The 26,132-nt window shown below is 32.5% G+C and overlaps 2 protein-coding genes across 2 annotated transcripts in view; one reads left to right on the top strand and one right to left on the bottom strand.

The window, feature by feature from the left end:
* Window positions 1-5,671: 5,671 nt before the first annotated feature.
* Window positions 5,672-14,775, bottom strand: LOC111710250 (uncharacterized). Its single transcript, XM_023484314.1, has 16 exons — window positions 14,668-14,775; window positions 13,276-13,770; window positions 12,763-12,869; window positions 11,757-11,893; window positions 11,342-11,439; window positions 10,935-11,037; window positions 10,312-10,385; window positions 10,096-10,160; window positions 9,277-9,433; window positions 8,816-8,953; window positions 8,141-8,256; window positions 7,707-7,851; window positions 7,033-7,154; window positions 6,341-6,437; window positions 6,196-6,271; window positions 5,672-5,824 (listed from the first exon to the last, which is right to left on the bottom strand). Exons 2-16 carry the CDS (start codon window positions 13,767-13,769, stop codon window positions 5,741-5,743), a joined length of 2,013 nt encoding a protein of 670 aa, XP_023340082.1. The 5' UTR covers window position 13,770; window positions 14,668-14,775; the 3' UTR covers window positions 5,672-5,740.
* A 6,212-nt stretch (window positions 14,776-20,987) lies between these two features.
* LOC111710254 (metabotropic glutamate receptor) overlaps window positions 20,988-26,132 on the top strand; it is a gene marked incomplete at its 3' end in the record, with an annotated part of 33,976 nt that continues 28,831 nt past the window's right edge. Inside the window, exon 1 of the mRNA XM_023484322.1 lies at window positions 20,988-21,057. The remainder of the gene's footprint in view (window positions 21,058-26,132) is intronic.

Consider the following 26,132-nt stretch of genomic DNA (forward strand, 5'->3'; position numbering starts at 1 on the left):
CGAAAGTTAATCTGTCAGGAAATAAATACACAGATGTGTTTATTTCAGATTTTGTTAATCACTTGTTGCCTAATATATAATTATCTTTTGCAAGACATATTTAAAACGCTATTTCTTCAGAATGAGAATTTAAAAAACATGTTAGAATTGAAGACGATTAAAAACCAATCTATTACTGTTTTGGTATTGTCACTGTCAGTAAACTTTATGACAAGTTACTGAAAAATTGCTTTTAAAGTGAAATTGGTCTGTACAGTGTCTTCTGTTTATTGTTTCAACCATTCGTTTTTTTCTGCTAAAAACTGAAAGCTACATTAATTTTGAAAAATCAAAAAAAAGAAAATAATTTTTTCTTTTAAAAAATTAATTCTTTTTTTTCTATACATTATTGTTGATATTACAAGAGCAACAAATGTTGATTTTATCCGAAAACTCTGATAAAAAAGCGAAGACAAATTTCGCTAAAATAAGCAGACCGTGTTAAAAATATTTGAGATTCAAACACATTTTAACAAAAAAATTTTAAAATGTTAGAATTGTCTCCCTAGATAATATTGGATATCTGGTGTGAAAACTGGTATGAAAAGTTAACTTGGAATACCTTAAAGTGTCACAAAGTTTTGTCCTTTAATTGTGCGCAATTTTCTTATGTATTTACATTTTAATAGGAGTGTTCGCGAAAACTGAAAGGGGTATAGGATTACGGCGTAAAATAAGCGCTTTTGATCGCTAGTGATCTTTCTTCTATCTGTTGCGTCTATAATGAGAAAATTGTTAAGAACGACTCATGCTGAAGAATGTAGCGTCCATACAAATTCAGAAAGCTGCAACATTCAACTCGGATCGTAAACAAAAAATTTATTTCCAAACAAAACATTTAGATATTACAAACAATAATCATCGATAATTTTTCGACACATTCGTATATAATTGATATTTCATAATATCTTTATGATATGATGGTCACTTTTAAAAACATTTATTCCTGTTTTGAGGATTTTTGATAATGATGACGACATTTTCATATTTTCCAGGAATGTTCGAAAATCCAGCACCGGCGAAATATTATTTTAAAAAACGAAATCAAAATTATTATGAAATATTAACTATTTAAGAATGCGTCAAAAATAATCGATGACTATTGTTTTTAATATCTGAATGATTTGATTGGAATAAAATTTATTTTTTACGATCCGAGTTGAATGTTCCATTTTTTTGTATTTGTATTGACGCTACATTCTTCAGAATGGGTCGTTTTAAACAATTTTCTCCTTATAGACGCAACAGATAGAAGTAATATTAGTAGAGAACAAAAGCGCTTATTTTTCGCCGTAATCCTATACCCCATTTCAGTTCTCGCGAACAACCCCTTTAAAACTAAATTTTAGCTTTAGTATTTGCGAAGTAATTTAAGTATTATCTGAATGATTTGTTTGAAATTAAATTAATTTTTTTACGCTCCGAGTCATTAATTGCAACTTTCTGAATTTGTATGTTAAACCTTTGATATTTCACGATTAATCTTTTTGATGTAACACATATCATAGTTTGAAATATCTAAGGTCTGTGACATCGGATCGCAAAGGAATGGAGATTCGAAAATTAGAGTTTGTTACACACTGTGATTTAAGACATACAAATTTTCACGAAAAAAATTGAGCAAAAATATTTCCAATTACTTCTTTTTGAATTTAAACATTGCAATCTAGAAAAAAAGTCTAATTGATTTGAGAGGTTTAGCCAAACCGACTCTTTAAACTCGACGTAGTATTCAAATCTGATTCATATCTCTTGGGGTTTCCACCGCGAGTGTATTTTACTTGCGCGCAATTGCGGTTCCTGTAATTTACCCACAATTCCGCACAATTCCGCGTAATACGAGAACTGTTGCGCGCTATTCCGCGCAACGGAATTCCGATTTGAAACCCTAATATATCTTAAAGTTTCTTTTTCACTTTTGAAATATTAAAACTCTTAAAAGAATCGAGAATAATAGTCGTCATTGTAAATTAATGATGTATTTTCTGTTTCAGCACTTGTGCTCTATTTATTATGCAATTATATTTTTCATTTTCAGCTCTTGCGTTACTCGTCAGCAAGCATGCAACCATATTTAATATATGTTTATAAATATATCCATGTATCACTGTGAGTTAAACTAACTGAAAACTAAGCTTATCAGCTAGTCCTGGAACTAATCAGGTAGTCCTGGAACTAATCAGCTAGTCCTGGAACTAATCAGCTAGTCCTAGAGCTTATCAGTTAGTCCTAGAGCTAATCAGCCAGTCCAGAAACGAATCAGCTAGTCCAGGAACTAATTAGCTTGTCCGGGATCTAATCAGCTAGTCCTGGAATTAATCAGCTAGTCCTAGAGTTTATCAGTTGGTCCTAGAGCTAATCAGCCAGTCCAGAAACTAATCAGCTAGTCCAGGAACTAATTAGCTTGTCCGGGATCTAATCAGCTAGTCCGGGAACTAATCACCTAGTCCTGGAACTAATCAGCTAGTCCTGGAACTTATCAGCTAATCCTAGAGCTTATCAGTTGATCCTAGAGCTAATCAGCCAGTCCAGAAACGAATCAGCTAGTCAAGGAACTAATTAGCTTGTCATGGAACTAATCATCTATAGTCCTGGAACTATTCAGCTAGAGAAAATAAACCTATTATTTGGCTATGAATGCCAATACAGACAGAAGCTAGTAATCTATCAATGCCAAAGCACTTGGCACAATCTTGTCAGCACTGAATGTCAATGACACAAGCTAGAAATCTATCAATGCCTAACCACTGGGCACAATCTTGTCATCTCTGAATGTCAATACGGACAGAAGCTAGTAATCTATCAATTCCAATCACTGGGCACAATCTCAACAGTAGTGATATTGTCAATGACACAAGCTAGTAATCTATCAATGCCAAACCACTTGGCACAATCTTGTCAGCTACGAATGTCAATCCAGACACAAGCTAGTAATCTATCAATGCCAAACCACTAGGCACGATCTTGTCAACTCCGAATGTCACTCCAGACACAAGCTAGTAATCTATCACTGCCAAACCACTTGGCACGATCTCATCTCAGTAATGATATTGTCAGCATTTATTGACAAGTTAAACCGATGATGTCATAGGTCTCGTGACTGAATTCAACCAATAGGAAGGCAGCATTATATTTAGGACCAGTTCATTAAAATTGACGGGAAAAGCTCTCGACCAATAGGAATCGAGTATTGGGTGTAAACTACAAAGACAACTATTGAAATGATTGACGACGGCATTCAGGGGGTGGGGAGGACATGGCCCTCCTGGGGGTCATTGACCACTGGTTGACCTGGCAACCCATGGTAGACCCGAATCGCCCTGGTGGCCCAGCCTGCTCTATCTATCTATTGATTTAGTAATATATATAAAATGAGTCATGGTATAACTAGGGTTTCCACCGGAATTCCGGGTTACGGTTTACGTACGGAAATGATTCGGAAATTTTTTCCATTTCCATTATGGAAAAGGTTCCGAAAAACCGGAATTCCGGAACGATTTCCGGAACGATTTTTTCCCGTAAAACGGAAATTTCCGGAACATTGTTCCGGAATTACAGATCGTTACGGAATTCCGGACGTTCCGGAAATTTTCCGGAAATTACCGGTTTCCGGAACATTTGGTACCAGAATTACATTAAAGTCTTACATATGTATTTTTCTTCAAATTTTCAAACTTTGTAAATATGAATTTAATTAAAATAAGAAAAATTCTTTAAGTTCCAGTTTACGAAATGGAAACTGGGAATTTTACGATTTCCATTCCGTAAACGGAAATTTTTCCGGTTTAAGTGACGTAAACCGGAAATTTTCCGGTTTACGTTACGTAAACCGTAAAAATTTCCGGTTTACGGAATGGAAACCGGAAATTTTTCCGGTTTACGAAATGGAAACTGGAAATTTTACGGTTTCCGGATCATTTCATTTCCAAAATGGAAATTTTTTTCCGGAAAAATGGAAACCCTAGGTATAACTATCTATCTATCTATCTATCATTATTAATATATATGGTATGAGTCATGGTATGACCTGGCTCGCCCTAAACCCTGGTAAATTAGAGGTTGTGGCAGAGAATCAGAGTAAAGGTTTCTAGGGTACTGGCCAGTACTCAATGCTAGTACATCAGGTAGGCTTCCTATTGGTCCAATTATTGACGTCATCAGTTTACCGCTTATTGCTCCTGTATGAATTAACTAAAGGAGCTACGCTGTCACAATGTCTTACTAGTAAAGTCGATAAGTCATATTCATATTTCAGAGTTTTCTGTTTATCATTGTAAACAATCTACAAATATAAACTTTATTAGAATATTTTTTATTGGATGTTCACAATTGTAATATCATTAAAAGGCGGGAATCCTAAAGACGACTTTTTAACACATGTATGTTTCAATGTAAATATTTATATAACAACAATTGGGATTTTGATTTTGTGCACAGCAATTTTACTACACATGATGTGTTCCTTTGCCAGTTGTTTTTAAAGTTTTGTAATCAAAAAACGTATAGCGGTAATGGTTGTGTATTGTGTAAGCAGTAAAACCGTTATGATTCGGATTATGTGCCCTGAACAATTCTAAGATTTGTATGTTAATAGAATATTATTAAAGGAAAGGAAATGCCCATAAATACTTTTCAAGTAAATTACGAAGAAAAGTTGTTTTTCAAAAAAAAGTGACGCTAATTTTTCTTAGGCCCAACTATCCTCCAGCCAACGACTCCTCTACAAATGCTTATGTACAGTGAACAGATTTCAGCGTTTAATGTACAGTCTACAGTGTACAGTGTATACAGCGTAAAGTTTACAGTTTAGACCTAGGAGTGTAAAGTTTAAAATATACAGTAATACACAGAAAAGTAGGAAGACGACTTTTAGACTAAAGTTTAAACCTTAATTCTAATGAGCCTGAGACATTAGTTGTGCAGTATAAACATCTCCACTCCACTACATTAGTGATTTAGTAAATGTTCAGGAAAGCTATATTGCTTTGTAACATCAAATACTTGTCACAAAGTATTGTTATAAAGTCATCTTTCTATTACTCTGTTTTCTGGTTTACTGTAGTAAACTGTATGTTCACATTGTACAAACAGTTTAAATTTAAAATAATATGCTTCACTACGTATTTTAGTCTGTTAAATTTATTCTCTACATATTTTCCTTTCATTAAAAATACGTTTTATACCATAATTAGACTCTTTGAGAAATTTCTGTTGTAAATACATCTTATAAACTTGTATAATTTTTTTAATAACCCTGTATTTTACATGCACATTAATGTATTTCGCATGCTCAATACGGCATAGTGAAGACTCATGACGTCAGAGGATTCCCTTCCTCTAACCATAATTTCTGAGACTTGTTTATTTTAGAAAGAATGAAATTTGAACAATTGCTTAGATCACTCTTGATAGAAACGTGGCACATTCGGTGGACGTGATGGAAACGCAATATTTACGGAAAAAATCCATTTTGTATCTTCAGTTTCAAGATAAATAACGATAAAATCAGAGAATGTCAAATTTATAATAACCTTCAATTGACGAAAACTATTAATAATTAGCCTCAATTTTGATACCTTCTATGGAGAGCACAGCAACTTAAAGATTCTTTCACTCATGTAATGTAACAAAATTATGATAAATCTTTATTTAAAAACTAGAATTGTATCTAATACATATGACGATATCACATCTAAGGGGTTTAGCAAGTACCAGTGTTAATCTCATATTTGATACGGAAACCTAAACCGGGGTTTCTGCAAACATTGTTTCCATCAGAAAACACCTAAAAATATTCAAATTAGCTTCTTGTAAAAAAATAAATTATTTCGGACATTCAGTAATAAATCATGTTAAAGCCCAAGTTCCAAAGCCAAATTGCCAAGTTTTCAAAGGCACATGGCAAGTTTCCAAAGGCACATGGCAAGTTTTCAAAGGCCAATGGCAAGCTTCCAAAGGCCCAAGCCAAGTTTCCATAGACCCATACTAACATTCCTAGGCCCATGGCAAGGCTTCTAAGTCCCACACCAAGTTTCCAAAGGCAAATGCCAAGTTTTAAGGCCCCATGCCAAGCTTCCAAAACCCAGCCCAAATTACTTCTAATATAAAATCTAAAAACAGTAGCTTTGAAACCATTAAATACATTAAAAATGATACCTTGATGGTTGCTGGACCCTTTCTATTGGACACTACCATGTTAGTTTTCCCCAGTCTATCTCCACAGAAGAAAAATCTAAACATTTAATTTAAATAATTTTATTCACCAACTCTGCTGAAACCAGAAAAGCTAAAAAAGTCTAACCTTGCTTGATTATTCTTGTATTTGGTTCCAGAAATGGTTCCATCTGAGGTACCATCCAATCCAATGTATTTAACAACTCCATGGTTTTGACTAGGATCTAAAAATATTGAGATTTTAAAATATCTTGCAAAACCTAAAAGATTCGAGTAAGAAGACAAGAGTTTGTGCCAAATCGGCGAAAATTATAAGCAAACAATTTTGTTAAGAATTGTTGCAACACTGATTAATTTGGTGTAATGCCCCTTTAGCCTTATTAAACTGTCAGTTTGCTCTCGCAGCTATAAATACATGCCAAATCTTAAAGCCCAGTCTGTTGAGAATTTTTTTTTGTAGTTAAAGGGAAAAATGCCTTAAGAAAAAAAATTAAAAATATTGCTTTAATTATTACAAATGTAAAAGTGTGACACATATTTTTAATCCATTTTTCAAGGGCTTTTCAAAAATATAGATTTGTAGCTTTCGTTATGAAAAGGTTATGGGCTATTTTTTTACCTAACTGACTTTTAACCGCCCTGTACACTACCCAATTTAAAACATATTCTGTACCAAAATTCTTTACATTTCCATTGATTTTAAGTAATAAAATTTCAATAATGTGTCAATAATGAGTGTTAGGGCAAAAACTTCAGGGCCCCCCCCCCCTTAGCCTGTTAAGGGGTTAATTTGGATGGAATGTAAGAAAGGGTGTATACCTGCTGTACAACAAGCTGCATCTCCATATATAGCATTAGCTCCATTTGCACATTCATGAGAAGATGTAGGAATATCAAACTTCACCGAGGAGAGGGTTATTCCACAGGCATTCGGAGGATTCCTGAAAATATTCTTTTAATTCTTGTTTAGATATTAACAGAACTAGGAACTGTGTAGGGCCTAACCAAAGGGCCTGAACATGGCAGCTATTAACAAAAACAAAACGTTGGGTCCATACAAAATGCTACATTGAGGCGAAGTATTCAGAAACAGAATAACATTTACTTATGGAAAAAAAGACAGGTCAGACTTAAAACAGGAGCTAAAAGATATTTTTAAATCCTAGGTGGGAGGGGGGAGCTTTTTTGTCAGATTAGATTTTTACACGAAGCCATGCATTTTTTGAAAACGCCATTTGTGGAACACACTTTCTTAGGGTTGACCTCAATATCTGTGTACACAAGACACTTTTCAGAGAAACCAATTAAAAAAAAAAGTTTCTAAACCAAAAACTTCTATATCATGTTCATTTTAAATCAAACCCACCTTAAATATGACAAACAACCCCAACTTAAATATGGTAATGTGAATCAAAGATTTGTGAATTCTTTAAGTTGCAATACCAAATTCCCTTTCGTCTTGTAACAGGATTAAACCAATTCATAGCTCATACCTGATGCAGATAGTATAATCTAAATTGTTAGGGAATGGGGCACTGCCGTCAAAGTTAAAACTTTGGATTGTTCCTTTCCCATCCATGTAGTATTGTCTACACCCACTAGGAGCCAAGATCCTCTTATAGTAGTCAGGGATATCACCTATAAACAGATAAATAATTAAACACTCTTGTAGTAGTCAGGGATATCACCTATATACAGATACATAATTAAACACTCTTGTAGTAGTCAGGGATATCACCTATAGACAGATTACAGATACATAATCAAACACTCATTTAATTAATCTTTTCAGAGTAACTAGACCGAGAAAAGAGTTTCTGCCATAAAAACTCAACAGCCATATCTAATAATGCATTATGCAGAGGAGACATTCAAACTAATTTATAAAGGATACAATAAAAAATTGAGATTAAAAAGGTTTTATGACCTTGTCGGCTTAGGTAAATTGCTGCAAGGTTTGCATCAAGTTGTAGGTTAGAAGTATCAAGGAATGCTGTCTCGATGGGAACACTGGTCAAGATCTGAGTGACCTTTACACTAAACCTAAAAAGCACAGTTATCTAGGATTACTAAAAGCACAGTTTGAGGTATCTAGGATTTCTAAATACAGTTTGAAGTAACTGGGATTACTAAAAGGACAGTTTAAAGTATCTAGGCTTACTAAAAGCACCGTATTAGAATTTCTATGATCTTAACATTAAAACAGGAAAAAGGTTAAAAGTAGCTAGGTATACAACTCTATAAGGAAACTGTTAGAGATCTGAGTGATCTTGATATTAAAACCTGAACAGCAAGAAGGTTAGAAGTATTTAAGTATATATCTCTATTAGAACACTGTTCCAAGATCTGAGTGATCTTGACATTAAACCTGAAAGGCAGAAACGTATAAGTTTCCAAGATTACTATCTCTATTACAACTGTCTGAGTGATCTTAATATTAAACATGAAAAGCAGTAAGGTTTGCAGATCCAAGATTACTATTTCTATCAGAATAACCTGTACAATACATCTCCAGAGTTGTGTAATAAATCCCTAGGGCCTTTGATGCATCTCCTGAGTTCTGTATTATGCATCATGAGGCCGTGATATGTATTAAACTAACCTGTATGATGCATCTCCTGAGTTGAAAAGAGTTTGAGTATGTATCCTGGGATCGTCTCTATCTGTTCCAGGACTGTTTGCTAGAGGAACAAAACCTACTCCGGAGGTGACAACTTTCATTATCACAAGATCTCCAGGACTAAAAAATAAAATAGATATAAATTCTAAACCTCAAAAAATGAAATATATTACACAGAGAGTTACAATTCACATGATCCATTGAGACCTTAATTTACTTGGTCTAATTTTTACAGCCCATTAAGCTGAACATCTTTTTCTTTAACACAGGTTGAAATATCCTTGTTAATATGGTTGAAATATCCTTTTTAATATGATTGAAATATCGTTTTTAATATGGTTGAAATATCCTTTTTAATATTCCAAGGAAATTTCTAAATTTTACAATCTCCGGCACTGCATAAAATAAAACATCATTCCTTCCTAAAGAAAACAATTTCCTACCGTACATCAATGTAGATATGTTGATCAGTATTAAGTCCACAGAATTTAGAATTTCCTGGACCTAGTAGTCCTCCGGGACTTTGGGGAGAGATAATCTCCAAATAATCATCCTCACCACAGCCATCCTGTCCAATTGGCATTTCAAAATACACAAACTCTAAAAACAATTTAGATTAATTTCAAATGTGTTTTAAGGCTAACAAATGTGTTATAAGGCTGAACCTATTAAATCTGTCATATCCTTTTTAAAATAACAAGATATGCCAAAAAAACTAACATAATGAAACATTCAGTAACATAAAATTAAGGTGGTCGATTTAGACGCACAATGGTTTTCATGCAAAAAGCTTTTTTTCCCGCTTAAATTTGTTATTAAATCCCAAAAACGCCACAATATTCTTTCTAAAAGTTTTTTAACATATTACTGAACTTCAGAACCATTGGATCTGAGCTTTGTTCAGCAAAAATGCCCCATGACACCCATAGTTAATCGCAAAGGTCTGCTGCTTTAATAATTGTATTGTTAACCGCACAATCCTGTCGCTTCAAAATTGTACAGTCCATTAAAACAGCAAAGATGGGCCAGCCTGTTATTTTATGTACGCTGGTTCACAGGCAGCCTTAGTACATTTTAATTTCCGAACCGGGTCAACCTTTCCGGTCCAAGTTTGTACTGTACCTAACTCTATGGACATAAATAGCCAGTGCAACAAGGTTAATGCGGTCAGAAGTTATGCTTCATATAGGTTAAATTAACTTTCACTAAAGAGGCAGCGGTGCGTGGGTTGTGCGTGCAGCATAAATAAAAATTAAAAATACCTATCAGCAACTGAGATACATCTTCTCTCACTTCAATAGAAAGAGAAGAAGAATAAGAATCACGCCTGAAAAATATATAATAAACAGTTCGGGAATTGTAAGTGTAAAGTCAAAAACCAACAGTAAGTGCCAGATCTGATCCAAACCCTTTAAACCTGAAGAACTGAGTATCTTAATAAATAATAATTAAGTTACCTAGTAAACCTTATTAATTACCTTGTGTTGGGGAATCCAGGAGATTGAAAGAAAGAGATGGTTTTGTTAGTAGCAGACTGATCTGAGAAAGCAAACTAAAAAAATATTAATCTTTCTTTAAAGCCTGATCAATCTTAACCAAAGATTAAGTCTTGGTGGAATTTAAAATGGCTGTGAATATTTTAGATCAGAGATAAAATTTGTTAAGTGATAAAAAAGCTTTAGACCAAATTTAATAAGTTTGAGCTACATCACTAAACTACCTGCTGCCGGTTTAAGTCTAATCACCAATTAAAAGTTCCTGTCCCAAAACAAATCTAAGATAATGGTCTACCTTGCAGCAAGTGGCACACCCTATACATCACCTTGGAGCAAGAAGCACACCCTACACACTAACCTTGGAGCAAGTAGCAAACCCTATAGAATATACACTCACCTTGCAGCAAGTAGCACACCCTTCATACTCACCTTGGAGCAAGTAGCACACCCTACACACTCACCTTGGAGCAAGTAGCACACCCTATAGAGTATGCACTCACCTTGGAGCAAGTGGCACACCCAACATACTCACCTTGGAGCAAGAAGCACACCCTACATACTCGCCTTGGAGCAAGTAGCACACCCTGCACACCCTACTCACTCACCTTGCAGCAAGTAGCACACCCTATACACTCGCTACAGGATCCTATTCGTTCTCCCCCTTCAGTCAAACATAGACCAAGATTCATGCACACTCCATCAGAATTTCTAGAAAAGTTGAATGTTCTTCTCTTTTATGTCACACTAAACCATGATAAACAGATAAAAATATTCTATTTTAACAAATCTGCAGATTATTTTAATCTTAATTTGACTACTGGGAAAGTGTATGAAATTCAAACAGAATGTCATTTGCACAAACCAAACAGCCAATTAGAAGCCTGGAAATTCAGCAAAACCAAGGAGAGAATTCTTATTGGTCAGAACCCAGATGGATATTCAATAAAAGTATTAAAAATTGGACGCACAAAAGGGAAATATTTTACCATAACAAATGAAGTTAAAAGCTTACCCACAAGTCTCTACACCAGGAACCTTAGGGTTATTCTGTTTCGGCAAAGCATTTTCGAAGGAAGGGAACAATTGTGGAACATTGATGGCACCACCAAGCTAAATAAACACAAGTTAAATCTACGTTAAACCATTTTATTAGAGTTTATGTCAAAAAAGTTAAAATTTCAGCTTCAATTTTGGCAATTGCTGAAAGACCATTCGGATCTAAAAGTTTTATACATACAATTAACTTTTATTTTTAATTTTACATAGAACTGTTCTTGAACAATTTTCTCGTTTCCACTGAAAAAAACAAAAGCCTATGTTGATTTGATTGTTAGGATTCATGAACAGATTGGAGGATAAGTAAGAAGCTTCCATTGATTTGATTGTTAGGATTCATGAACAGATTGGAAGATAAGTAATGAGCTTACATTGATCTGATTGTTAGGATTCATGAACAGATTGGAAGATGGGTTCATAAAGGAGTTGAATGGCCAGCCATTGATTCCTAAGCTTGTTAACACATCATTGAAGGTGTTAGGGATGTTAAGTGGTAATCCTGGTAATCCTGAAAATATGATCATTAAAATAAATCCAAAAACTTGTCAGAGCCCGTTTCTTTCCATCCGAATTTTTGCAATTAAGGCCGCTTCATTGAAGCCAAATCATATGATTAATAAATCCCGCCAGGTGGATTTAAGGCTAGATTAACTACCGTAGTGTTTCATTAGAGGTGTATATTGTGGCCTAACGCTAATACCGCGATATCATTAAAGCAGGATAAGGTAATTCTCCCGCATTTGTGGATTTACCCTAGATTACCTACCCTAAATCCTACGATTAGTTGGGTTTGGCTCAGATTATAAGAGAGAGATTGATAAAGATAGTCCAATTAAAACAAGATAGAAAGAATGACTAAAAAGAAAATGATAAACAATGTAAAAATTTTGGAAAAAATATATCCACCCTAAAAAAATATATTTAAGAAAAAAAAGATTTTAGAAAATATTATTTTTAAATAAAAAGACTATTCTTTTTTGTATAAACAATTTTTTAAATTTTACAAAAATATTTCAAGTTAACAAAGGTAGTCTTATCTTCCAAATTAATTTGTGGAAACCAATGCGCATGCGCAAAACAGACAGAAGAATGAAAAAGGCTAGATAATCATAGAATTTAAAGGACGACTATTGAAAGCATCAGCTGTCTCAGGGTAGATTTAGGATAGATAATCCAGCCACTATTTAAGATGGATTTATTACAGTTATAACAGTACTTCCGTAATCCAGTGATAAATCCAAAACGTAGGATAAACCTAGGATTTATTAATTGTAGGTTATCCTGCAATTAAGATAATCTTCTAATGAAGCGGCCTTTGAACATGCACTCTTAGATATTGCAATAAGTTAACAATCTCTCTAAGCAAAAAGAAATCACCAAATATGCGAGCATCCCTCGAGTTGGGATCAGCTAAGTATTCAGTCAAGTCCAACAAGTTTGTCCCAGGATATTTCTGCCTCAGATATACAAACTGTCTTCGAAACCTGAAAAAACTCTTTTCTAAAACTTGACAACGCGAAAAAAGCATTAGCCCATTTAGCTAAGATATTTCTATCCAGCTTGTAATGAATAACAGATTAATACAGAGGTTTTATCAAGATTAAGAACAGGGTTAAGTGGAATAACACAAGTAAATTTCAGGTTATGCCTATCACTCTTGGGTAATAAGTGTCTAAAACATAACACTCTTGGGTAATAAGTGTATAAAACATACCTCTTGGGAAAATAAGCGTCTAAAACACTCTTTGGTAATAAGTGTTTAAGACATAAAAAGACACTTCAAAGATAAAGTAAAATTGGTAGCGATTAAATGCAAACAGATTCAGCATAATACACCTTTTTTAATACTTGTGAAATTGGAACAATATAAAACCAAAAAATTTTACTTACCCAATAATATCCTCGGGTATATAACCACTCTCCTCAGAAACCGATGGTCTGGTGGGACCATTATCATCTTCATAATGTGGAGGGGAACCATAGATTGGCTGACCATAGTCCTGTGCATCCCTCTTCACATAGTCCTTAGGAACATGATCAGATGGACCATCTCGAGGGATACATTGCTCAGGCTCATATCCATATGCATAGTTTGGTTGGTAATCATTAGGACGGTCTTCATAGCCATTTGCCTGAGGTCTGTACTCGGGAGCAATTGGTACTCTGTACTCAGGAGTGCTTGGAGGCCTGTATTCAGGAGTGCCTGGAGGCCTATACTCCTGATCGCTTGGAGGTCTATACTCAGGGGTGCTTGGTACATCAGCAGACGAGGAATAGGGAGGTGATGAGGAGGGTTTTGAACGTGGTCCTAGGAACTGACGATCATGAACATGCTGGGAGCAGACCACAGCAATACAGACATAGAGCAGATCAAGTCGGAACATCCTAATTTAAAAGTTTTGTTATTGAACAGACATAATATCAAGTTGGAAACTGCTCAAAAAGAGGGACTTCTCATTTCAGTTCTTAGGACAATGTAAAAACTGGGAAGAGTCTAAATCTATGGAAGGTGGGGCGTCCCCCCCCCCNGGGGCGGACACAGGATTTAAAGGGGGGGGTGGCAAGATTTTTTAGGAACAAAAAAATTCATAATTAGTAACAAAATAGCGCCGCAAGCGAACATTTTTTTTGACTAAAAGACTCAAAAAGAGTCAAAATTAATGACTAAAGACTAAAAAACTAGATTTTTAACTTTTCACACATTAGTTTATTTAACAGATTTTTTTCCTGTTTTGCAATAGGGTTTCTTTCCCTTAAGCATGCTATTAAGAAGCTATTCTGAAAATAGGAACAAAAAATTCCAAATTCAGGGGGGGGGGAATGTGCCCCCCCCCCTGTATCCGCCCCTGAAGAAATAAGATGGTTTGACAAATGTCTCATAGATAAGCAAATGTCTAAAAGATAAGTTTCAGTCAGAACATTAAGAGTTTGTGGCAAAGCTGAATTCTTTTAAATTAAACCATTTTAATTCCTTAAACATTCAGAAATTAATGCTGAAATTCTACTTCAAGAAGTTTGTTCACATAAACCAAATTTTGTACAGACAAAAAAGTTCAGTTAAATTAAGAATTAAGCATCATAATTCGGAAGTTGACATTTCTGTTAATTTTGGACAGTCAAAACCAAGTATTAAGATTAAAGGGATTGGGAAAAGTAGGACAAATTACAGTAAATAAATGTACCACAGGAAGAAAATTAAACAGCGACAAACAAGTTAGAGTACATACTTAAATCTAAAACTTTAACACACAACAACCAAAACCACCAAATAAGCGAGCTAACCTTTTTGTTCCTTCAAGAATGCTACTGAACCAACTGATCAATCTATGTTACATATTAGCTAATTACATAAACAAAAAAGTTTATACTAAAACCAGTTTAAAAATCAAAGTAATAATATTGTACACATGTACACTGTACAGTGTTCACTGTATATTGTGAACACAAAATGGACGGATGTGACGGAAAATTAATATATGTCAAACCAAGGTTATAATGCTGGGAAAGTTAATTACAGTTGCGTATACTCTGCGTACACATTGAAACCAGTTCTTTCTGGGCGGAATTTGTAAACAAGAATAGATCCATCAGTGTTCGTTTTGTGTCCGAGGAGGATAAAAGCATTTTTTGAAAATTTTGATAATTCACATAATAGTTTCCTTAGACCAGAATATTTCATTGATTTTTATCTGAAATATGGATCCCATGTCAGGCTGGGACATCGGTCTTGTGTTTCATTACCGCCCAGAGACAGTGCACTGCAGTACAAAAGATGCGTACACCTCTGAAATAAGTTTCCTTGCATTATAACCTTGTGTCAAACAATAAACTGGGTTTTAACAGACTTTCAATCCGGGTTTCTGTATTTTTGCGCATATAATTAACATATTTAGTTTTACTTTAAGTATTAAACACTGCAGAAGTTAAAGAAATGAAATTAAATCGTAAACTTTATGTTGCAATACTACAGGGTGTCCCAATAAACATGGAAGTTCAGTTACGACTTTTATACAGTGAACCCCTTAACGAATACATCGGAAGAATTTATCAAATGTCGTTTTGAAAATTTTTCAATGAGTTTTATACTATATTACGTAAATTTCATTATTTGCGAAAATAAATAAATAGCCATGAATATACAGGAACAGTTTTAAAGAGTTCCATATAATCATTTAATTAAAAAACTAAATATATTCAACATTCCATTATCAGAAAGTGAAGAATACGACATTTGATGAATTCTTTCGATGTATTCGTTATTAAGGGTTTCACTGTATCATCTTCAATCCATGCGAAATTTTTTTCATGAACACAATTATTGCAGTATTCCAGTTTAAACATCTAAAATCGAACACGTCTGGTCTTGAGATTTTCAAAATGTGGTCTAGAACTTTTATATTTAAAAAATTGACAGAGATTTGTACAAATTCAATTTATTTAATAAATTTGATCAATTTAATATCTAATAAATACCTGATATCTTCGTCAATTTATAAGATACAAGAAATGTAGACCAATTTATAAGATACAAGAAATGTAGACCAATTTATAAGATACAAGAAATGTAGATCAATTTATAAGATACAAGAAATGTAGACCTATTTATAAGATACAAGAAATGTAGACCAATTTATAAGAAGCTCGTCAAACAGAAAGCCACAGAACATGACAACTTTAAAAGCCTGGGAATTTCAGTTGTCAACCTAATTATTCACATGAATGATTCTTGAAACAAAACCTATAAAATTTACATTGTCCTGTCCCGCAATAGCCAACATGTGATCTTTCTTTATTGCGCTGTCTGAACCCTAAATTGATTGGTTTAAGCACTATACAACTATAGTGTATTTTGATTGGTTTAAGCACTATACAACTATAGTGTATTTTGATTGGTTTAAGCACTATACAACTATAGTGTATTTTGATTGGTTTAAGCACTATACAACTATAGTGTATTTTGATTGGTTTAAGCACTATACAACTATAGTGTGTTCTCTAAAAAACGATCAAAGGAGGTTGGCATTCAATCCGTTTGTTTTTATAAACAAACTCTACATCTGTTTATAGGCAGAGCCCCTTAATTAATTTCTTGCAAGTGTAGTAAAAACCGGGATAAGAAACCAGATATTAGCTTTATATTTTCAGATAACTGGTAAAATCGCGGCAAAAACCACAAAAGAAATGGTCAATATTTTGTGAATATATATTTCTTTGGAGAACGTGCAGCGTCACTCAAAACTCCAGAATTGTTGCTTTGCCAATAAATATCTGATTTACCTACAGTGTGAACTAGAAAAAGTTGAATAGGAAGACGACATCAAAGCAATCTTTAATTTTTTTTTTTGGTTGTTTAATTCCTGTTACTCATGCTCGTGTTACTTTTTATAAATATATATATTGTATATTAAAGTGGTCTTCCATATTCCACAGTTTTCTGAATCATAGATTAATAACTATATACAGATAAAACAGTAGATGTCGTTTTTTATAAGGTTTAGGGATTTTTCGTTCAAATAACCATTAGGCAGAAGCCTAAAGGAGTTACGCGTATGCCGCATTGGGAGAATGAACAGAGAGATAGACTGTTTTAAATCCTTTGGACATCTGTCTCAGGGTTAATGTGAACTAAAAAACACTAAATCTTGAAAAGACGACATCTAGTGTTCTAGTTGTTTTGTTGTTAATCTATGGCTGTAGTGAACTGTATAATATGGACATTTTTTACATATTTACTTATAATTGATATTAAGTATAAACATTAATTAAACACACACAAAAGCAATTAGTAAACAGCAAGCATATTATAGTTTAACATAAACTTTTATATTTAAAAAAAACATTGTATAACATTTATATTACTTAAAGAATGAGGTGGTAAGAATACGAACTCAATCAATGTAAATTGAGTAAATGCAACATCCTAAATTTGTATTATTCTAGGCTTTTAGGCCGTTTCAACCCCCTTTTCTAGTAACAATTTTAGCTATCAACTTTTGCTTTTTAAGTCGTGATATTTTACACAGATTGTTCTGTTTAATTTGACGGAATTTTAAAAAATTCTACAGTTTTAGCTTTGAACTCTTTAGAGTCGCCGTTTTTAATAAAATTTTCGAGGATTAAACGGTTTAAACTGGGCATGTACAAAAATAATAAATTTCATAGTTTTTAATCTTCGACCGGCCTTTGGTCATGTGTTGCCTCAAAAATATTATGGTCAATTGGGAACCCGAGCAGAGAAAATATATATAAGAAGATGGTTAAAGAAAATAAATTTAACACATCAGTAAAATATCTTGTGTGTGTGTGTATCAATTAATTCCTTAAAAGAGGGAAATGAGTATTCGAAATGAGAACCATGAATTGTGTGAGATTGGTCGGTGTACCGAATGAAAAATATCAACAAAATATCAAATATATGTGTATTAATTAATGCGTTAAAAGAGGGATATGAGCTTGAAACTGAGAATATTTAAGTGTGCGTCTTGATTTTTCTGTCAGAAAGGATATTGAGATTGTTCTGTACCAAATGAAAATATCAACACCATAAGCCATCTGACCGGCTCTAGATCCAGGTCCTGGGGCGAACACAGCTTAGAAACTAAACAGCAATAAGATATTTATGATCATTTTTAGGAACCCACTCTGGAGATAGAGTCAGATCTTTATATCAATCTAGACCATCTAGGATTGGAGAGACTTAGGCTCAATTGACTTAATCAAATATAAACATTTATTTAAAAATAATTAAATATGTTTATTAATCTTGTTTATGTTTATTAACTTTATCTTGACAATCTGTTTCTAAATGAGAACTATATCTTGACAATTTGTTTTTACGTAAGAACTATATCTTGACAATCTGTATTTGAATTAAAATTAAAATCTAGACAATATGTTTTTAAATAAGAACTATATATTGCCAATCCGTTTCTGAATAAGAACTATATCTTGCCAATCTCTTTCTTAATAAGAACTATATCTTGCCAATCTGTTTCTTAATAAGAACTATATCTTGTCAATCTGTTTCTTAATAAGAACTATATCTTGCCAATCTGTTTCTTAATAAGAACTATATCTTGTCAATCTGTTTCTTAATAAGAACTATATCTTATCAATCTGTTTCTTAATAAGAACTATATCTTGTCAATCTGTTTCTTAATAAGAACTATATCTTGTCAATCTGTTTCTTAATAAGAACTATATCTTGCCAATCTGTTTCTTAATAAGAACTATATCTTGCCAATCTGTTTTTAAATGAAACTATATCTTGCCAATATGTTTTTAAAATAACATCTTTATCTTTCCAATCTGTTTCTAAAAACTAAAACTTGTTAATCTGTTTTTTTTAAATAAGAACTTTATCTTGCCAATCTGTTTCTTAATAAGATTTATATATTTACAATCTGTTTATAAATAAGAAAAATATTTTTACAATCTATTTTAAAATGAAAACTATATCTTAAAAATTTATATAAATCGATTTTCTTTGACAATAGGTTAAAAAATATCATCATATCTTGTATTAACTGTATGTAAAAGGAATCAAAAATAACGATATTCTATTTTTTAAGAAATTTAAACCAAAAAAAGGATTGAAAATTAAATGAGCTTTTGTCAAAAACCATCCCTAATAATGAAAAAAAATATATTACTTTTTTTCAAAAGTTGTACAACCTTATTTTAAGTTCAGTCGAAATTCAATTTACTTCAAGAGTCATATCAAGGGTACCTCCAATGCTCTGATCGCAATGTCCAATTTACAACGGTACCATTGAAACCTTGATCTCATAACAGTTGTGAAGATAACGTCGTTTTCCTAACTAACAGATATTTTAGTATGTTTCTCCATTGCTTCTTATGGCAAGAAATGCTCAAGTTCTTCGCAAATGAATTAACAATTTTGAGATACTTTAACCTGGATTTCTAATTCATAGTTATTCTGGTTTCATTGGTTCCGATTAACATCGGGCGTTCTTATCGTTTCCTGGTGTGTCGCTTACTGTCCCTTAAACTAAACAAAATTAAGGAGGAATAAGTTTCCAACACCTTATTGCTTTCAAATAATAACAAAAATATCAACTATGTCAGATTTTGTTCAAATCTAACAAATTAAAATTAAATTAAAAATTAAAAAAATCTAATTTTACCAATTTTACTTCAACTAATATACTTTAATTAAAAAAAGGTTTTTCATACCTACTGCTTTGCCCCCCCCCCCCCACATGTTCTCAAATGTTTTTAATCATATCTCCTTTTTGAGATGAGCTATTTAGACTGACAAAAATGTTTTAAATATCTAAAATGAAACAGAGTATGTTTGCTTTCCTAGAAAAAATATAATATAAAGATAGAATAGATAGATTCTAGTACGATAGATGGCAATGTAGAGTTTGTACACTCTCAGTACAGCTGTATTCTTACGTCACAAGTTGCCAACTCAGTTTTTGTGTCCGACAAAATTATTAATAATAGTGATAATTTCATAATAAAGTGCTTATCTTACAGTAAAAAAAGTGCAATTTTATGTTATCTTTATTTTCTGTTTTTACACTTTTTTATTTAATCTTGGAAAACATGTCAATTTTTCGATTTGACAGAAGACATTTTATCTTTTCCTTCAGGATAATTTTATTAAATTTATTTCAAGAAAATTTTCGAGACAAAAGAACCTAGAACTAATGATATCTTAGAAACTTTTTCTTTTGTAAAAATAAGAAAAGATTTCTTTGAAAATTTTATCACCATTTTTATCATTTAGTAACATTTTGATAATACGGAGTTATGTAATTTTCCAACGGCATTTTTCCAGGAGCGACTTCCCACGTGACAATTTCCCAAAATTTCCCAAGTGCCATTTTCACAAATGTGCAGTTTGCCAAGCGGCAACATTTCAAATGTTAGGTTAGGTATTCTGAGGTAATGCCAAGCTAGAAGATATTAGTTGCCGAGCGCTGCGGCTAGGACAGACTTTTGGGAAATTGCTGCTTGGGAAATTGCACATATGGGAAGTTACCACTTGGAAAATTACCCTTGGTAAGTTGCCGCTTGGGAAAATGCCGTTGAGAAAGTACTCGACATCTAAATAACTTTACTTTTACTAAACCTAATATAACCACTTGTATGTTTATGAAATGACTTATAAGCTACTACATCTTTACATGTTTAGCTTTTCCTGTTTGTTTTTATTATATAAACGTGTATGGCTGAATAAGCTGATATTCCTGATAGGAAAATGAAGAAAATCTGCAAATAAAAACAAGAAAATCTGCGAGCATTTATGTGTAAACAGAACAACTTGTTTACCTATCTGAAAACTGGTTGTTTAGTATGTTGTAGGGTTGGACTAGCGAGGATACTTGACGGAGAATCAGGCATCCTCGTTCTTCTCCGAGGTTTTAGTTCCATAGCAAACCTTGATATATAAACATCGTGTCAAATGCAAGATTACAATCATCCTTCTTGATATATACTAGGGTACATTATGACCATGTTTATTTTTATTTATCTGTATAATCAGATAAATGTTGATTTCCTTCAATTTTCTATTTCTATTTTTTTTTCTTCAACTTTCTGTCACAAACCATTATTTTGAATTAGGAAATTAATGATTTAATTTCAAACTCGTTAGAACAGTTAAAATGAGATTAATTGGAGTTTGAAGATTTGGTCAAAGTAAGTATATTTTATGAAAATTCATGGCGCTGTCCTAATTCTTGTTCAAGTGATAATTCATGATGTTCATAGCCTGATTTTTGTGTCAACACATTTTGAATTTACATTTGTGATTTTAAATGTGTTTTTATATCCATATTTATAATAGATTTAACGTTTATTTTTCAATCAGTTTTCAATTATTAATAAAAAGTTATGGGCTATCTCAAATAGATTGTCAATCTATCTATATCATATTTATTACTGAACGGTATTATGTTCCATTAAACTATGCAGTATAGATAAAAACTAAATTACCCTTTCTTATTTATAGAAAAATGACAAAATAATATTCTTCGGTCAACTTAAGCCATTTTGTCTGAGAAAGTCATGCAACCAATTAAGTGCAAAGGTTTTTTTTCAGAATTAAAGATAGGGGGGGGGGGGGTAGAAAAAACATATTTAAACTCCTGGCCCTAACCCTATCAAAACTACAGTTTCGTTTACCTTTAAGTGCAGGGTAGGCAAATCACTTAATAATCCATTTATTTATCCAATAAAGATATAAACAAATATTATGGATTGAATCATCAATTTGATTAGATTTTATTTAGACACAAGAAAATCAAATAGTTTTCTGTAATCATCAATTGCATGTTTTGAACAAAAGTTTGTAAACTAGGTGTTTTTTGTCTTGAGGAGAATTACTAATGTTGAGGTATAATAATACACATTTGAGAGAAATATTTACAATTGAAATATAGAAAATACTATTTTTGGAAAAATGTCGAACACAATTTTTTCGAGCTGACAGTGACATACACAAACACATGCATTGTAAACAATATTATTTTTATTTAATATGTTTCAAACAATCTCCAGACTTTCTCCAAAATGGTAAATTTCTAATCTTTATTTGCAACCTGATGATGTCGTAACCTTTAAAACTATTACACTGGATCAAATATTCGAAGATTAAAATTTGTATTATGTAAAGCGAGAAATAGCTGAACCGTGCGGTCATAGTTCAACCAGAGCTGAAAACATATCCTTAATCCCAAATACTTAATCTGAGTATCCAATGGATACACTTTTGATTTTCTTCTTATACCGTTCTTTCTTGGATTAGAGAAAAATAAAAAACCAGTTTTTCTAATTTAGAGAGTTCCTCCCATTTCTGTATATAATCTTAAATGGCGCGCAAAATTTGAAATTTATCGGCTTCATATACGCGACTCTGATTGGTTGAATTTTATACACTTTTCAGGATACAAGTACAAGATTAGATTAGTCTCGATATCAAGAAAAAGAGAGGATCATGCATTAATCTCGATATCCACCGTTCTAAAGTTTTCAGCTCTGAAGATAGAAGAGGTTGAGCCATGTCTAAGAGGTTTAACAATGTTTGCTATTCATTAAATCTGGTCTCAGAGCTGGAATCTTGTATTGGATATCAGTTTAGGAATTCAGCTGCTGGTCTTGATATCCAGTGTACAGTGTACAATGTACATACTACATATACTGTAAAGATAACTTAGCTGTATAGACTGCAGCTTTTTTAACTCTATAATAAATAATAAACAGCTATAAACAGTTTTCGGATTTTGTTAGAACATGTTCAACAACTTTAAAATACTTTAAGGCAAAATTTTTATTTTTAACCGTCAAAACCATCCAACAAATAAATGTAGTCTAGATTATTTCAGTCATTTTGATTATTCGTTAATCATTCATTTAAATATTATATCGCCATTTTGCATATGCACCATTCATAGGTACTGATTATTCACCGCTAATGCTAATGTCTTTATATCATTGCAACTTTATTGACTGTATATGTTTGCACCCTGATGGTAAGACCTTTAATTTTCTAAACTAGAAACAGGACTAATTCACACATAAAAAGTTTTCAAAATCAGTTTCTTTTTAATTTAAAAGTGGAAGCATCTTTTCAATTTAAAAGTGGAAACATCTTTATATGGAATAAATCCATCTAAGCTATTTCTCAATAAACTTAATTTAGAGTTGAATGGAGTTTCAGAATCCGAAATCTATAAATGCATAGAATTATGTCTATTTAAATATATATACAGTATATATGATATCTATATCTTTAACATCAAGTTGTAAGTTGTTTGTCAGTTTTTTTCGTTGTGTGTATCTCCGATCATAACTGGGAAACCCCTTTACCAATTTGCTTCAAATTTTTATCGCGGAACTTGGTAAAACCACGGGAATGTTCTTAACCTGATTTGATCTAACAAAATCCATAGTTTAAAATTCGAAGATCTGCGACATTGGGCTTCAAAGATGTAAACTTGACCGTCCTCCATAATGGCCTGGTGGCCTTGGTGCATAAAAAAGATTTAAAAAAAGAGAATACCAAGGAAATAAAAATTCGTATTATTGTATATGCTAAAAATTCATTACAACAACTCAAATTATCTAATATTCAGCGAGACGGTTTTACAATTTATTATTATTGTTTTTATACAAACACGAATAAACTAAATTGATACTATACGATCGATGAACAGAATAATAATCAGTGGAAGATGGATACTCAGGATATTCTTCCACTTCTCATCGAACGGGTTGGTTCACAACTAACTACTTTTTCTCCGGCTTCGCTACACCCTAGCCTAGATCTTAACCCTAGCTCCCCGGGCTCATCGGGCCGACTCTCCTGCACCCCGCCCTCCGGAATAACGGAATAAAGGCGTCGCTTGGGTTATTTATAGATGTGTTTTGGCTTGTTAGAATTATCACGTAAACACAACTAAAACCGTTATAATTCCAAAGTCTGTACAAGGGGTGGGGGGGATGATACCCCTAGGTAACTATGATCGCAGCGATCTTAAGATTCCTTGAATCGCTCTGATCGTAAAAGATCAACAAAATCACAACATCATTACAGTATGTTGCAAGAATTTCGAACAAATTTCGAGATTACCAATAATTGTATTAAAATTAAGAATTTTGTTTTTTATACCAAACTGAAATTTTCTAGTCCATATATCTGTGCAACTTGATGGTGTAAACTTTTAATATTTCAAACTTAGATTTATTGAACTAACATAATTCATACAGTTTGAAATATCTAAGGTTTACGAGATTATGTTGCAAGGATAGGGATTAGAAAATCAAAGTTTGTGGCAAAGACTCAAAAAGATTATTTTTTAAATATTTCTAATTGTCCTTTTTCTCTTATCACAAAAAAGTTATAAAATAAATGAAATTTGACCGCAGATGTTTATGAATAAAGTATAAAACCTGTTTAAATATTTATACTTTTAGTCTGAAATTTGTCAGTTTTTGAAATTCATCCATTATTAAATAAAATAAGTTTTAAAACAAAGGAACTGAATTTTTTTCACAAACAAAATATTTTAATCCTTTTATCTTTGAAACCTAATGGTGTAAACATTTGATATTTCAAACTCAACATCGTGTTAAAAAGATATATGGATTAAATATTAGAGTAAGTGGCAAAAACCCATTTCCTTTCATGGATATGATGCTTGTAGATATCTTTCTTTTCTGTAATATGAAATCATTCCATATATGTGATTTGAATGTTTGATTTTAGGTTTGTTTGTTTGTTATCATTAAACGTAAATCGGGCTTTTGTAGCATTTAGAAGTAACCAGAATACAATAATCAATGAATTCACAAAGAATTAAAATTGCATAAGCCCCTTCAGAATTAAAATTTTGCAGTTTATTGAAATAAGACAAATAAATTCATTAAAACTTTGATTTAAAGTTTTGAAACGAAAAAGTTGGAATAAAAGTTGAAACTAAATGTTGACATTAGATCTAACTTTCTTCTTGAACCAACTATGTTAATTTAACTTCTTTTCTTCAGTTTTCTTTAAAATAATTGTCTTTATATACGATCAGAGCAGAAACCTTTTTAATTGGATACCCTTAATATCGAACGCTTAATCTGAATATCCACGGCGACACTTGATTTCAGCTTCATCCGCTCTTTTCCCTATGTTTGGATATCCCTACAGGATTCTGACCACAATTTCAAAGTTTCCTACCTTCTAATTGGCTGCTTTGGATTCAACATACGCCACTCTGATTGGTTGACACTTTCCAGGATACAAACAAGAGATTAAAATAATCTTCAGATTAAAAAAAAGAAAAGATCATGCATTGATCTCGATATCCGAATTTCCAAAGTTTTCAGCACAGGAGTCAATTAAATTCGCAATTTTTTATGTTACCGTTGTAGTACTTCAGAAATGTGTACCCGAAGAGAATGTCTCTTTGTGTGCACCGCATTTAGGGGTGTTAAAAAGAATTATTTGTAATGAATATATAAAAAAAATTATGATATACATAAAAATAAACACTCCCTTCCAAGTTGCAATTTTGCATTCCTACAACTTTAATAATGAGTAATTTTACAAATATTGTGTTTGCTACAAAATGTCAATTCAAGACAAGCCAAATGCCACATTCAACTATATAACTAACGTTACATGAAGTAACATACTACTTAAATATAGAAATTTCATATGTTTTCGTTACATTTTTTTAAGAGCTATTGAGTATTGAACTAAATTATTTTGAATTTCTGAATTACTTGTGCGTAAAACCAACGAGGTCACAAAGTGATACCAGTAATATCACACAAATACAACCTTCTCCTTCTGTATAGTACTCAGTGAAGTGGAGGTTTTTTATTATTTTCATATTTTATTATTTTCATATTTTATTATATTCCTTATAAAAGAAGTGTCGTTTTCACTCCTTATCTAAATTTAACGAGGAAAATTTTGAAATTATAAAAGTTGAAAATGGTTTTATTTAAATAAAATATTCTTTTCCTTTTCTTTAACAAAAACTGAATCTGTTCATAGCTTTGAATGTAAAAAATAACTCGATAAATAGATAAAACTAACCGCTGCTGATTCTTGACGGATATCACATTATTATAAACGTTTAAAATGTATAATTGCTCCTATAAAGACTTTTTCGACCTGTTCGTTAACGGTTCGTAAAAAAAATGAAATGGAATAGTTTCCGTGCACGTTCAAGCTAAGAACTGGACGTTCGTTAACGCTCGATATTTTGAAAATCGAT

The sequence above is a fragment of the Eurytemora carolleeae genome, unplaced genomic scaffold, assembly GCF_000591075.1.
Source record: "Eurytemora carolleeae unplaced genomic scaffold, Eaff_2.0 scaffold1046, whole genome shotgun sequence".
NCBI classification, from domain to species: Eukaryota; Metazoa; Arthropoda; class Copepoda; order Calanoida; family Temoridae; genus Eurytemora; species Eurytemora carolleeae.